The sequence below is a fragment of the Micromesistius poutassou genome (assembly GCF_964030765.1).
Source record: "Micromesistius poutassou genome assembly, chromosome: 16".
In the NCBI taxonomy this organism is placed as follows: Eukaryota; Metazoa; Chordata; class Actinopteri; order Gadiformes; family Gadidae; genus Micromesistius; species Micromesistius poutassou.
Genome location: NC_140286.1, coordinates 14,420,307 through 14,435,555, shown reverse-complemented (window position 1 = coordinate 14,435,555; position 15,249 = coordinate 14,420,307). Strand labels below are relative to the sequence as shown.

General features: G+C 45.9%; 1 protein-coding gene across 1 annotated transcript; it reads left to right on the top strand.

Moving 5' to 3' along the window:
* The first annotated feature begins 8,114 nt into the window (after positions 1-8,114).
* Positions 8,115-14,582, top strand: angptl4 (angiopoietin-like 4). Its single transcript, XM_084481096.1, has 6 exons — positions 8,115-8,729; positions 9,598-9,708; positions 9,826-9,907; positions 12,401-12,610; positions 12,806-13,090; positions 13,207-14,582. Exons 1-6 carry the CDS (start codon positions 8,238-8,240, stop codon positions 13,389-13,391), a joined length of 1,365 nt encoding a protein of 454 aa, XP_084337222.1. The 5' UTR covers positions 8,115-8,237; the 3' UTR covers positions 13,392-14,582.
* Positions 14,583-15,249: the final 667 nt, after the last annotated feature.

Here is a 15,249-nt window from a genome sequence, read left to right as displayed (position 1 = left end):
CTTTATTAATTAATGCCTTGCCACAGAGTCAGTACAGAGTAATGTGGGTAATGTTCAGTGCAAGGAGTGGTTGGCTGTAGTTTTGGGTTTGGTCACGTTTTAGTTGTGACCATAAAGGAGGGTAGATGGTTTAAAAGTTTGTAGGGTTACTATAGTTATCATATTTTTAGTTCTGAGCTGAAATTTGAATGCTTTCACTTCATAGTCCATCTATATCAGGGCTGGGCAACTGGCATAACATGCGGCCCGCATCCTCACTCTGTGAGGCCTGCAGATATTTTAAGATTTAAAAAAATATATATATATACATATATTATTTTTTTTTTATATATATATATATATATATATATAAAAAATATATATATATATATTATTATTTTTTTTTTACAGAAAACTCAATCAACAAAAACCGTACCTTTCAGTCAAGGTGAGAAGCAGAGTATCTTCAAGGCAAACCCATGTGTCTAGTTTGCTTAGAAAAAATATCATTCATACAACTGCACTGAATATAATGCTAGTTGTTGCTAAATGTTGGGCTACTGTTTTTCAGTTTTGTGCCATCATTGAATGATGATGTATGTGAGCCCTTTGCACTGAAAAAAATAAGAATCACTCATGTGGCTTTTAAAACAAACATGTTGTGTTTGTCGTTTAACAAGAGTATAGACATGTTAAAAATGGCATTTGAGCATGGAAAATATGAAATGAATGTATGTTGGTTCAATTAACATACATAGGCTATGAATCTGAATGATTTTTTAGCTAGTGGCCATCCTCAAAATGCACCAGAATACAGGAAATCACATCTACCGAATTAAAAATCTTCTGTGGGAGGACCCCCAGTCCATGACTACCCCACACCAACAACTTTCATCACCAGCCACCACTGATACACATATCTCCACATCATTTGTTCTTATTTTGAATTATTTTGTAGCTTCTCTCATATCTGATTAGGTGAAGAGCGCGGTCATGTGGCCCTCTGATGGTGATGATGAAAAATTGTGGCCCTTTTAATCATGAAAGTTGCCCATCCCTGATCTATATGTCACTGCATCGGAATAGAATGAGGGGATATCTGTAGTTTTTCCGATGATAGTTTAATAAATGTTGCTTTGTACAGCGTAATTGCTACTTATGTTGAATTTGCAGGTTTCAACATTTGCATTTGCGGTTGAAATGATTCATTTTGACCTTTTAAAACCCATTTACTGTTATTTCACCACCCAATCTGAATGCGTTGTTAAAGTACAAGCTGTGGACATAACTGTTCAGGACAAACACAGCTGGACCAATATGTAGCCAGGGCCAACTTCAAGTGAACCTGTCAGGGTACTTGATACATTGTGGTTCACTTGAGGAGGGAGGGATGTTCTGTGTGTTAGATCATCACACTGACCTTTTCACTATTACCTCATTCTCTGGTCTCAGATCCATGCAAATTCTGAAGTCAAAACAAGAGATCAACAGTCGTGTAATCCCCTCACTGCCTACCCACGTTATACACCTTCATTATGGTCTAACATACTCTGGTGATAGTTGGCTTTTACATACATTACATGTTAAACCCTTAATCCAAAAAAGGGCTGGCAAATTGGACTGGATTAACAGGCGGAGGTTAAATCATGGAGTTCCAAAGTCATGGAAGATTATAAATGGATTGAAGACAATAGTTTCACTGTAACTGAGAAATAGTTTCAAGGAGTGAAAATCTTGGTTGTAAATCACAGCACTTAATTTATACAAACCAGCAAGCTACATGCAAGATATGCAAATATATATGGGAAATGATTAACCACTAACATCTCTAACATGACATGACAAAGGTTGCTCTAAGATATGGCTTGGCCTTCTCCCTCACTGACTCATGCAAAGCCTCTTAAAAAGAACCGCTCAGGGAACAAGTGAAAACTAAACAGTAAGGTTTCACCAGCGGGACCTCCGAGAATAACTAAGAATACGTTTACTGGGCTCTTTAGGGTCAGGATAGGAGCAGATTGACGGCCTCTTGAGAGAAGAGGACAGCTGTGAAGCAGTGACAGGTCAGACCCCCAGAGGAAGTCAGCGTCTGCAAAGTGTTTTCCCAAACATTCAACCACTCATCTGCTGGCAAACGAGAGGCTGCGGCTAACTATAGCACTCCACATTCTTTCCCAGAACGGCTGGAGTGTGTTTAGTGCAAATCCCTGTGCAGTTGAAGAGGCTCTTTAAGTCGGACCTGCTCTCCCAGCACAACTGCTGCTTAGGAAACTGTATGGGAGAGGAGTGGAGAGCAGTGGAAAGGAGTTAGGGGAGCGTGTGATTGGTGAATCATGGTAATTGAGAACAGCTTGCATTCGCAAGTGCATCCACATTGAAGAGATCTTCTAGGTCTTTATATGAAGGCATCAATAGTCATTCAGAGCAATTGATTCACCCACAATATGAGATAGCCTTGACAACAGCACAGCAACAGCCAAGACTGAAAGGACCAAAGAAATGTACTGGAGTGTTGAGGCTTGGGGAGACTAAACAATAATATATGTACATGTCCTTCATATGAAAAAGGTTACTGCATACAAAGATGGTCAATGTAAGGGCATCATTCGCCAGGTGGCTAATCACTGACAGTCATCTATTAAACATTGTGTGCTTAATATGTTGTTTTTCTTGTGTTTGAACGATTTGATTAGACATAACATTACATTGCATAAGATTAGAGTGCAGAGGGTGTAATAGCAAACACAATGCAGGAAAACGCAATACAACTAAGAATATAAGGGATAAGGATAATATAAATTAGATACGATTAAATTACACCGTCTACGTACACACCCAATCCAATCACATACATACATCCGCAAACCCACACACAAACACACAAAATGATGTACTTTGTTCAGCCTTCCTCAGTCTGACTGGGGGCTATTTTTCTTTTTTATTTAGCAGGGGCTTTCATCCAAAGTGACTTGCTGATAAAGTGTAGATATTGGAGATGGAACACCCAAGCCACCTTACTATCTAGCAGCTATGGCTATTGGCTATGTTGATTAAGTCCTGGTCCTAGCCCAACACTGAGAGTAGCCCTACAGTAAAAGTAGGCCACTTCTAAAAGTAGCCCCATGCTGAAAGTAGCACAATGCCAAGAGTAGTGCAATGCTAACTATAGCCGCAAACTAAGAGTAGCCCAGAGATGAGAGTCAATATGTGTCAGAAGCCTAACATTTTACATGATGTTGTGTTCCCTAGCCACTACACTATCTAGCAGACATTTATATTTACAACCCGGTATCGGTCGATTTCGAGCTCATGCTCAACGAAAATCTATCTATTGAATCGTGTCCCAGCATCTTAATCGACTATGTTGACCTGGTCCTAGCCCAACACTGAGAGTAGCCCTATGGTTAAAGAGGCACAATGCTAATGCTAATAGCCGCCAACTGACAGTAGCCCGAGATAAGAGTCAATATGTGTCCGAAGACTAAAATGTCCCTGAACATGATGCTGTGGTCAACTTCTCAGTTATACACGATCACTTCCTGTTCCTCTGACCCTCCTAAGGGTCGGCAGGCTCACCCACGACGTGACAACCGCTTGTCCAGACCCTCATCGCCAGACGTCCGACCCCCCCCACCGCCCCCCCACTTGTGTGCCCGTGTTCTCAGGCCTCTCGCACCACAACCAGCACTGACATGGAACGCGAGGTTAAAGACATACCATTAAACATTTACATCTCCCGAAATGTTTCCCCTTCTTCTCTTTTTCTTTTTTTCTCTCTGTACATTCTGTACTTTTTCCATCCAGATGTGATGTCCATCTCGCGGGCGGGGGGGGGGGGGGGCTGGGGGGGGGGAGGTTATGAGAAGTGGAGCACCTCGGGAGGGGAAGCAACCAGCAGCATCTGTGAGACAGGAGGTAAGATCAAGTCCCTGAGGCAGCCGCAACTTGGCTCCATGCATTGGGACACGAGTGTCGTGTGTGCAGTGTGTGTGTGTGTGTGTGTGTGTGTGTGTGTGTGTGTGTGTGTGTGTGTGTGTGTGTGTGTGTGTGTGTGTGTGCATCCTGCACGTAAACAGGGTCACAGCCATGCCATGTGAAGAATGCAATGCGATGTGTGTTTGGTGTGTGAGTGACAGCAAGAGAGAGAGGTAAGAGATAGGAAAGGCGTGAGGGGGAAGACAGAGCTAGATCATTTGCGTTAATAGAATGAATCTAGTTACAAACAAAGCAAGGGCAAGAACATGTTTGTGGGTCATTTGATACAAGGTGTGTGTGTGTGCATGCGTGCGTGCTGGCGCTCATGCATATATGTATGTGTGTATCTGTATCTGTGTGTGAGTGTGTGTGCATGGGACTCTCCCCATGTAAGAAGCTCCTCTAGTCTGCTGTTACAGCTGCACAGAGCATGGAGGCCTAACTGCTTACCTACCAATCATTTCTTGATTTAAGTCCACAAACGGTTGGCAACAAGGAGCCAGCAAACAGCCATTTCTAGATTTAAGTCCACAAAAGGTTGGCAACAAGGACCCAACAAACAGCCAGGTGTAAATATATGCACTCACAAAAAGTGACTGTCAAATTTAACTCAAAAGTTACCTCGCTTGTTTCAAAACATACATGTGAGGAAGAGGATTAGGGCCACATGTGATTTTTTCGAGTTCTGAGTTTAAAATCAGAATTCTGAGATTAAAGTTAATATTCTGAGAATAAAGTCAGAATTCAGACTTTAATCTCACAGGCTAAATCTCAGGCTAAAGAAGGGAAGTTTCTTTCAGGCTACCTGTAAGGAACCAAATTCAGTGAGAATCCCTTTGCGACATACAGGCTGGGAACCATACGCTGACCAAAGAAGTCAAACGTAAAGTAGTTGTAAATTGTAAGTGTTTCTTTTTTTTAATCTTTTTTTTTAATCTGACTTTAAAGTCAGATTTCTGACTTTAATCTCAGAATTGTAACTTTAAACTCAAAAAATAAAATCACATATGGCCCTAATGCTCTTCTGTAGGCCTATATATAACCCTGCAGGAACGAAAGAAATAAAAATGGAAGCAAAGAAACACAGAAGTTCCCGTTCATACCGCTAGGGGGCAGTAGAATCACTGCAACTTCTATGCTTTCTCACTGGACCAGGGGGGAGGCCCGCAGATGCTGAGGCCGGCTTTTCACGTTTTCGTCAGCACGTAGCCTAACCCTAGCCCTAACCCTAACCCTGCACCGCATCCTTCATACACGTTTGAACATGAGCTTCCTCAACGTCTTTCATAATGACTGCAAAACATATCATATCTATACATAATAGCCCTACCTGCCAGTTAAATATTTGTTCCTGTACATGTTTTTTATTTACAAAACCTACACAGGCTACCCATTCACCCCAATTAGTACATTATGGACGAACCCGGCCCACCGCGCCCCCACCAGTGACTGGGCCCCCCTGGGAGAACCTGTTTAATGCAAATCAAGATCCCATCACGCGACCAGTAGGCTACTACTCAAACACCCGGGAGTGTCACGCTGCCAGTGGCCCTGTTCACACCTGGCCATGTGATTAAAACCACCGGTGGCCTCTCCGTCTCCATCACCGGCACGCCATCTCCTCTCCCTGACTTCCTCACATGTGACAAGTTCAAACCACCGCAAACCTCCATACAGTATCACCCTCATACAGATGTTCAGTGGGGAATCTAGGTAAAAGGTCACTGTGCCGGCTCCGACGGGCGCCATTTTGGGGGAGTTGAATAAGCAGCTGTGGGGGGGGGGGGGGGGGGGTGGTCTGGTCCTCCTCCTCCTCCATGCCTGGAGCTGCAGAGGGGCTTGGCACGACTTCAAGGCCGAGACATGAACTGTAACCTCCATTCTTCATCCTGTTCTTCTCAAAAAACAAGCCCAGTCGTTTGTTCTGTACCGTCTCAATGCAGACGATTGTGTTCATTTCCTGGCTTAGGTTCTAATGAACTTATTTGATATGGGCCCCGCCTGCTGTAGCCCACATTACAATGTAAGCAATAGTAAACCTATGTATATGCAGCCCGCACAATCTTCAATTGTCAATTGTGCCACATTATAGGATAGGCTTGCTCAGTAATAAAACAATTAAGAAATGTAGTCAATTCAAAAAAGTGTAATAAAATAAGTTTGGATTCATTTTCTTTAACAAAAGCATAATAATAATAATAATAATAATAATAATATACTAATTAGTGTAGGCCTATATCTTCTCCTTGAAAACGTGACCACTAATGTGTAACAAGAAGACCTAGGCCTAACTCAAACCATGTACAGAAACACTCACAGCCCAGCACAATCCCACATGGATGTGGATGTGGGATTGGAATGGAGTGAAACAAAAGCAGTTCGGTTTGCATTACCTAATTAGGGTCTAGGTGTAGGCTACTATTTAAATAATTAATGACATTTCTCCATCTCCATCATCTCATGGGATTTTCTTTCAATGATGGAGCCTATTTTTAGCTCAACCAGTTTGTTCGTAAGCGCCTTAATAAGAAGTACATCCACGCCTTCCTCCTCTCAAGGTATGTGAGGAACGACTATAGCCTCACACTGCCCCGCCGGTAGTGTTGCCAGATTGGGACAGATTGGGCGGAAAATCTGGCTCAATATGGCAACACTGCCCATAGGCATTGTGTGCGATCTCGTTACCTTTCACCTAATAAGCCTCCTCCTCCTCCTCCTCCTCCTCCTCCTCCTCCTCCGCAGACCCGGGTCAACCCGGCCCATGCCTCCTTCTTTTGTAGCTCGTCAGTGGATCGCGTATCGCTTAGGGTGTTCTGGGGCCTTGGGAATTGCCGCATAACGTGAGCATTCTGCGCGCCGTGAACTTTCCCCTAATTCTCACAGTCCTTCTCAACGCCAGCGTAGCCTACTACTAGACCTGCAGCCTGGTATCATGTGGCCGCTTCCCTCCTGGCGTGTGTCTATTGTGCCTCTGACTTCATTCAGCCACGGTGTTTCTCAACATCCCGAGGGGATAGGGCAGGAACGATACTAATCACTTGTTTGATTGCCTTTTTATAGAGAGATCAATGACTAATGTGTTCATCTGTGAAATGGCCCTGCGTGATAGGCCTAATGAATAGAATACATACTTACGGTCTTAACAGAAAGTGTCAGATGTATTTTTGTTTTAATGTAAGCATATTTAATAAACCAATAATGAATGAATAATTTAAAATTATTTAAATTAAAGGCCTAACGTATAATCCATACATTAGGCCTTTCATTTAAATAAATAATTTAAATTATTCATTCACTTACCAACATTAATGTTAGACAAATCGATGCAAATCATCCACTCATATTTGTTTCTAATATGGAACTTTTTTATCGCAACCTCCCTCAATCAATAAACACATGAATATCTTCAATATGCCACTGCCGGTATAGAGAAGTAAAGGTTTAATGCACTCTGAAATCAAAGGTGTTCTAGAATTTAGGCTTGTAATTGTGTTTAGGACCTGTTTTGGACCTGTCTAGCATCAGCAACCCTTCATTTAGTAAAATATGAGTATGACTATGTCATATGTCATATGTCATGGTCTTCAAGATTACAGTATCTGCATACAAATGATCAGCTGTCAGGGTAAGTCCCTGTCAGCCTGTCCCCATGACCACATGACAACCATTACCATGGTTACATCCTCTGTGGAGGTCTGCTTACGTATCTAAGTACATAAATGAACTGCAAAAGGGCATCATGCTGTTGGTTTTATTGTGCTCCAGTCTGGTTACAGTTGGAACATATCTCTTGTTCCAAATGTCCATCTTTTGAGATGTACCTCGAGATAAAGTGAAGAGATAAGTAAGAGCAAACAGCTCGAGATGACTGCAGTGTCTGGGCTCGTAACAGCAGTTGTGCAAGCCAATAGTCGTGATCACTCTTCCTCTTCTTTCTCTCTGCTCCGAAAGAGTTAATCAGTGAGGGGAGGGGGGGGGGGGGGGGGTAGAGGAGAGGGGGTGGGTGAGGAGGCGGGAAGGGGGAGAGAAACCTGAGAGGAACTCCACTCCCCCTCCTCCCGGGGCCCAGCCAATAGCAGCAGCCGCCGGGCGGCATGCAAGGGAGGTGAAACTATAAAGCAGTTGCAGCACGCCTGCAGAGGCAGAGACCAGAGCTCTGATAACCAAAAGAGAGAGAGACAGTCCCCCAGCGCAGGACTGTTCAATCCAGACACCGGGGGTCATCCACTGCTGCACTACACCACCTTTTCATCACTACTCGTCCACTCTACAAGCGCAGCACAATGAGGAGTTCTCTGTCCGCCGTGACCCTGTGCCTGGTGGCCCTGACGGCCGCCGGCTTCCCCTTCGAGAGGAAGGCCAGCTCCAAGGAGAAGCGCGTGCAGTACGCGGCGTGGGACGACGTGAACGTCATCGCCCACGGCCTGCTGCAGCTGGGCCAGGGGCTGAAGGAGCACGTGGACAAGACCAAGGTCCAGATGAGGGACGTCTCCGCCAAGCTGAAGGCCTCCAACGGCACGGTGGGCGAGCTGGGCCGGGAGAGCCAGAGGCTGCGGGCCGAGGGGGAGGCGCTGCGGGCCCGCGCCCACGGCCTGGAGGACCGGGAGGCGCGGCTGCTCAACGCCACGGCCCAGCTCCGGAGGCGAGCGGAGGAGGCGCAGCAGGAGCGCCGGGCGGCTGGCGAGCGGATGAGCCGCCTGGAGGAGAAGGTGGACAGCATGCTGCAGGGAGACGCCAATGCCAAGGGGAACGCCAGCGAGGGCCGCGCCATCCAGGTGAGCAGAGACCAGAGGGTCCCGGGCGGGGATTCTGTGGAAGATGGGGGGGGCTGTTGAGTTGATTAGAGAAGACAATGAGGCTGTGAGGGGATTATCTCCCCCCCCCCTTTGTCTCTGCGTTACCCTCGTACACAGCATGCAGCAACAGGCATGCCACCTACTGCTGCTGGAAGCAATGATGCATGCTTGAATGAAACCAGACCCTCAACATTTGCTTTCAAAGAGTCAGAAATGAAGGAACATCATGATTAACATAATAACGATTGCAGTCACTATTTGAACTGCTCTACCAAAGATTTTTGATTGACAAGAACGGTTGGCTTTAACGGGGATGATTTCTCGATGGGTTGAAAGGGGATCTGAATAGAGTTCCACTCAGGTGCACAGGACGTGCTTGGAAGATTCTGAAAAAACAATGTGGCGCATGTGTACAATTAATGTGCTATTCTTTAGAAAGTTCCTGTCGTTTAGAGTGCAAAATAGCCAAACGTTACACATGGCTTACAGCTCTGCGGTTCGCCATCTGCAGACCAGCATGGGCTTGACATACTCTGCAGAGATTGAGTGGAAAAATGTACCCGTACTGAATGAGTTATGTAAGCTGAACACGCTCGGGTGCAAAATACAAAGTGTGCTGCAGTGTACTGAATGACTTTTCCAGACGGGTGGCTTGGAGGCATGCCCTATTCAGAATCAACAAAAGCCGACTTATTGAGCTCCGTTTCTGAGCAAGCAATTGCACATTTGTACTGTACTTATGTGACATAGCTAACATCACATAACACGTGTTCTTCGATACATATGGCGTATGTGGAGGTTTGAGCGTCATGCTGACTGTAGTGGGACCTTGCCTCTTCTTTTGTAGTCAATGGTGGAGACGCAGAACAAACGCATCGACGACCTGATGGACAGGATACAACTCCAACAGGAGAAGCTGGACAAGCAGAACACACGCATCAAATCCCTTCAAAGTCAGGTAAGGATACACCTGTGGACCTGATGATTCACGGGGAGAGACACGTCTAGACTGGGCCTCCTTGGGGGCGGTCTGCTTTGTCCTCAATGTTTGACCGTCGATTCTCAACCTTCACAGATCCAGCAGACAAAGGAAGCCACCAAGAGCGCCAAGGCCATGAGCCAAACGGCCAGCGCGGAGCAGCAGGACTCTCCAGTCGGTAAGCCAAAGAGCCGCTGACCATCCCCGCCCCCTGCCCCCCCATTACCCTGCGTCCATACGTCCATACACCCAGGGCCGCACGCCATCTCTAATCTGAGGACATAAAGAAGCTTTAATCAGATGCAATTAAAATCAAGGAAAGTGCATTCCTGAAATGTAAAACGGAGAAAGGTGTTTCTAAAACTGAGAAAGTCGACTTCGCCTTGGCTTTGTTCACAATTATCTGATGCTGGATATGGAAAAACTTAGTTTGGAATCGATTGATACTTGTTTGACCATTTTGGGAGAGGTTGTCTGGTTCCCCAGCCTTCTCTACGGCTGAGCTGGGTCTTGGATTTGAAATGAAGTAAAACGGTTCCTGCTTACATAAAGAGCTCTTTCTTCAGAGCTGAATTCAGTTGGAGGCTGTCCAGCTAGGCTAAAGGTTTCTGCCTCCGCACTACTGGCTGAAGGCACCCCATCTTCCTGTGTAGTTATCAGGGGATGTTGCAGCTGCAAAAGTCTGTTACCAAAGAATCATATGCACCTTTATGATCTTACTATCATTTAGTTTATAATGTAAAAGGGGCAAATATGACTTCATTTTCGTCATGATTAATGGAGATACAAATGCTACCAAATGCGACCATTTCATCCAAACTATTGCTAGGGACAATTCAGTCCTCCCTGCATTTTTGAAGAGTTATATCCGTACCCAAGTATACGTCAATAAAAATGTGTGTGAACAGGTCCTAGCATGTGGCCTGTAGCCTATGGCCATACAGAGAAGTAGGTGAGAGGTGAGCGGGAAATCCAATGGGTTCAGCCAGTGTGTGCAAATCACAATAAGTCCTGTGAATACTATGCTCTGACATCAGCTGGCTTTAAGGAATTCCGTCATAAGCAGCAAAATGTGCGCCTGGCAGAGCACCAACTAGGGGAAGGTTCGCTGGTCTGGGAGGGTGTGAAGTCAGGGTCAGTCAGAACCCAGAACAAAAGGATTACGCACTGTTTTCCCAGCAGGGGCTGGAAGGGGTTCTGGCCAAACCTAACAGGCAACGGTCTTATGATAACCAGACCTGGTCCCTCTGGGTAACAGTATAATCACAGACCAGTGGGGAAGTGGGGGAGAGACATGACGGCCTCATTTTACGAGTGAACTTTGTACAGACATCCCTTTTTTCTGTTTTCAGCAGACTGGGGCCTCCTTTCAGCCAGTTTCCCCAGAACACCCTCGTTTACATCCAGCATAGGACAGCCTTCAGGAATGCACAACCTTTCCCCTAGATCTGTCACAGAGTCAGACGTCCCTCCCCCAACCACCACCGCTACCACCACCTCTAGTCTTTATTCATACTCTCCTCCCATCCCCTTCATCTAGAACCTCCCCACCTCTCTTCTCCCGACCCTTGGATCACAATTAAACATTAGAAGAAGGAGAAGTGTGTCCGAGTTGAGGAAATCCCCAGAGCCCCAAGGCCTGGGCTCGGCCGCGAGCCATGAGCAATCAGTCGTCCGTCTAGAGGAAAGGTCAGAACAACCAGGCAGAGAACTGTCTGTTAAAATAACACAGCTATCAGATTAACCTCCTCAGCTAATCAGATAAAGGCCCTCTAAGTAGATTAAGAAAGGGGTTAACCGTCAATTATCACACTTCCTGAGATTGCTGTGTCCACTGACCTCTTCCAGTCCTAACAGCGCAATGCAGTAATCCAGATGTATAGTATGGTGCGAGTGGGGTGCAATCAATACCCTATACGTGTCCTTCTGCACGCCCTGGCCATGCATTCCTCCCTCACATACAGGCTGCTGTGCACGTGAAGGGGGGGAATGCGAGGGGGATTGGGGTTAGCTGCATGTAACAGGTAGTAGCCAGAGCCAGGGGGAGGACTGCTTGGGAACTGGGATAAAGGTCATGTTTATTTGTTTGACACTCACACCCTCCTCTCTCTCAATTCCTGGCCACAGACTCCTAGAGACATTGTTCATATCGGCTGTCCGGTGATAGACCTGCACTTTAGTGTGATCATGTATTTTATTTGAAAACACTCTTCTCCAATAAACCAGCGATATTAACAGAGGCGCAGCAAAGCCTGACGCCTGAGTGAAGTTTTTAAACCTGAAAGTACCTCCTTGCAAGAGGAGAAGGGGTAGAATCAACGTGTAAACAAGTGAGCCTAGCCTCAGTAGATAATGAAGGTGTACAGGGAATTCCACCCAGGTGACGCAACAACAAGCAGTTTCGTAACAACGTAATAAAGTCAAGCCTGGCAAACATCCTGGTCACAAAACAACACAAACAAAGCACATTTTACAATTGCAGTTACTTTTACCCATTGTCTACCATAGTTAAGATAAAAACAAACAACTTAAAAGTTGTCTGCAGTCTTGAGAGAAAAAGGAAGGTATCGTAATGCGTTTTGGTTCTGATGCCTTGGGAGTGTTTTCGGTACTCCAGTTAAAGACGAGGTGACTAACACTGTGTTTGCCTTCTCTTTTGCTCTTCTTCCAGGAATTGCCTCCAACTGCCATGAGCTGTTCCTGAGCGGAGTTACCTCCAGTGGGGTGTACACCATCCAGCCCCTGGACGGCCAGGCCTTCAATGTCTACTGTGAGATGACAGCTGAAGGTGGTTGGACGGTGATCCAGAAGCGCCACGATGGCTCCGTGGACTTTGACCAGCTATGGCAGGCCTACCAGAAAGGCTTTGGAAGCCTGAATGGTAAGAGATCTTTCTCTATTAAATGGACTGGGTCTGAGTGCTGGACTTGCTAGTGTGCAGGCTTGGCAGATCAGATGTGGGATGCAGTATGAGTAGGAAGGGTATAGGGAGATCTAAATTATAACCACACACTGTAAACTGAATCCCTGCCATACCTGTACGCATGTTTAAACATTTACTTATTTCCTATTCTAGGAGAATTCTGGCTGGGATTGGAAAATATCCACTTGATGACCAAAGACGGCGACCACCTCCTCAAGGTCCAGTTCTCGGACTGGAAGGACGAGTCTGAGTCCGTGGCCATGCCCTTCAGCGTGGGTGATGAGGACACCAAGTACGCCCTCCACATCCAGCCGGCAGACACCATGGGCAGCCTGGAGAGCAGCCTGGCCACCGACGCTACCTCTGGCCTGCCCTTCTCCACCCGCGACCAAGACCACGATCTCAAGAGTGACACCAACTGTGCCAAACACCTCTCTGGTGAGTGGTCGAACCTACCCGTCCATTGAAAGATAACTGTCACTGTATTGATCATCTATCCATAAAGCAGAACGGTAGATTAACTCAGATTTCTGCTTTTTGTTGTTCTTTTATAGGCGGCTGGTGGTTCAGTAACTGCGGCCACTCCAACCTGAACGGAAGGTACTTCCAGAGCCCTCCTCCCAAGCAGCGGCACCAGAGGAAGCAGGGGGTCTTCTGGAAGACCTGGAGGGGGCGTTACTACCCTCTGAAGACCACCACCATGATGGTGGCCCCCGCAGAGATCAAGAACAGGGCGTAGAAGATCAGAACTGTAAACAAAAAGAAAAAAACAATGTATGGGGATGGAGGAAGTGCAAGACTCTTTCTGTATTCCCGCTGGCTGCTTCCTGGGTTGGAGGTCCGCTTGAACCTGGTCTGGTTCTGACCGGTTTGAGAGAGACTTTTTACAACACAGCGACGCCAAACGAAATTGACCTATATCAGTGTATGGGTTCTGCGTTGTTTCCGCATCGCCATGTTTCCCTGAAAAGCAATGACATACCTTTCGAAGAAAGCGGCCGTTGAGCGACGGTGGAAACGTTCTAGAACATAGCGACACAAACGCTGAGAGCCCTGGGTGGTGTCAGGATGATTAGCCGCTTCACGCCACAGGGCATGACGCGTGAGCGTTCTGGGCCGCGAGGCAGAGGGTATGCCCCCCGCAACACTTAAAGAAGCTGCAGTTGTGTGCAAGGCATCTGGCAGCAGGCCCGGGCATGAGTGTGGTATGGTGGGCCTCATTTTCAGACGAGTGGAGACCCATTGACAACATATAAGTGTCTTAAGATGTCTTGTGTGGTTAATGTATTTCCAGCAAGTCAAGAGAGCACCTACTGTACAAACAAGCTGGGTGAACTGTTCGAAATTCACGTAAGAGTCAAAGAGACCAAATCAGGCCAGGTGAAAAGCCCTTTCACGTCCACTGGTATGGACCAAATGGCGGCCACCTACGATGACTGCTGACCATGCGACCATGATGGCATCGGTAATCCACCGTTTACCATGAATATATAAACCACTGTGATCTGGGAGCACAGTATTTCCATAGTGATTTCACACATCGGGCACTGCTGAAGAACATTCCAGTCTTTGTACACAATAACTTTTACTTGCCTGTTGAAACAATGTTGAAGCTTTTACTTTAGTAGAGTTTTTTACTTTCCATTGGAGAATTTAGAAATATTTTTAAGTCATATTGACTGTGTTTATAAGAGTGACTGCTTGTACATAATATATGAAAGAACGTCTTCTCTCCTCTAGGAACTTCTATTACAAGTGTTTCTGTGACTTGTGAGAATGTGTTATAGTTGTGTTAATGTTCTCTATTTATATACCTTTAAAAATCATGATGTATTTTTTCTGGTGCTGCCTCTTTGTAATTTATTTTGTCTTTCATTTCCTAATGTAAAGGTTTTTTTTAACAGATATCAGATTTATGGCCAAAAAAAAAGCCAATAAAATTGATTTAAAAAAAATACTGCTGCTGGTGGATTATTGAATGAACGTTATTGAGCTGCATTGAGATCTCTGTGGGAAGTCTGTACCAGCTTGGTAAAGACAGTACATTATTATACAGGGCTTCATTTTACAGTATAACAATACATAGTTCATAATAAGCCATTAATTGCCATTCCGTAACACTACACAGTCCTACATTGACGTCAATCACAACCTACTCAAAACCCACACATTTAAATGTACTTCAGTCCTCCCCTGACAGGCCTGACAGGTTGAGTGAGACGGATGGATCCGGACCTCCACGCCTCCAGCCACTCATGGATCATGTTGGGGGCCTGTTGGGGGCCTGTTGGGGGCCTGTTGGGAGCGGTCTGAGCCCCTGGCTGCCTGCTGCATCCCAGCAGGGACAGGAGGAGAGGAGCTGGTGCTGCTTCAAGCCGGATCATGCAGTCGAAGGGACGCGCAGAGCACACGGATTAGAAGACGTTTGGGAACATCACACCCAGCGCACTACAGATTTATCACCAAGGTGACGCTTAGTGTTAGACTTAGCACGTTGGAGAGCATGTTAACCAAGTAGTACGATACAGTCTCATGATTTGATCATTTGAGGCCATTGCCTCTGATTCTGACCATACAAACAAACATAATAATAGAAA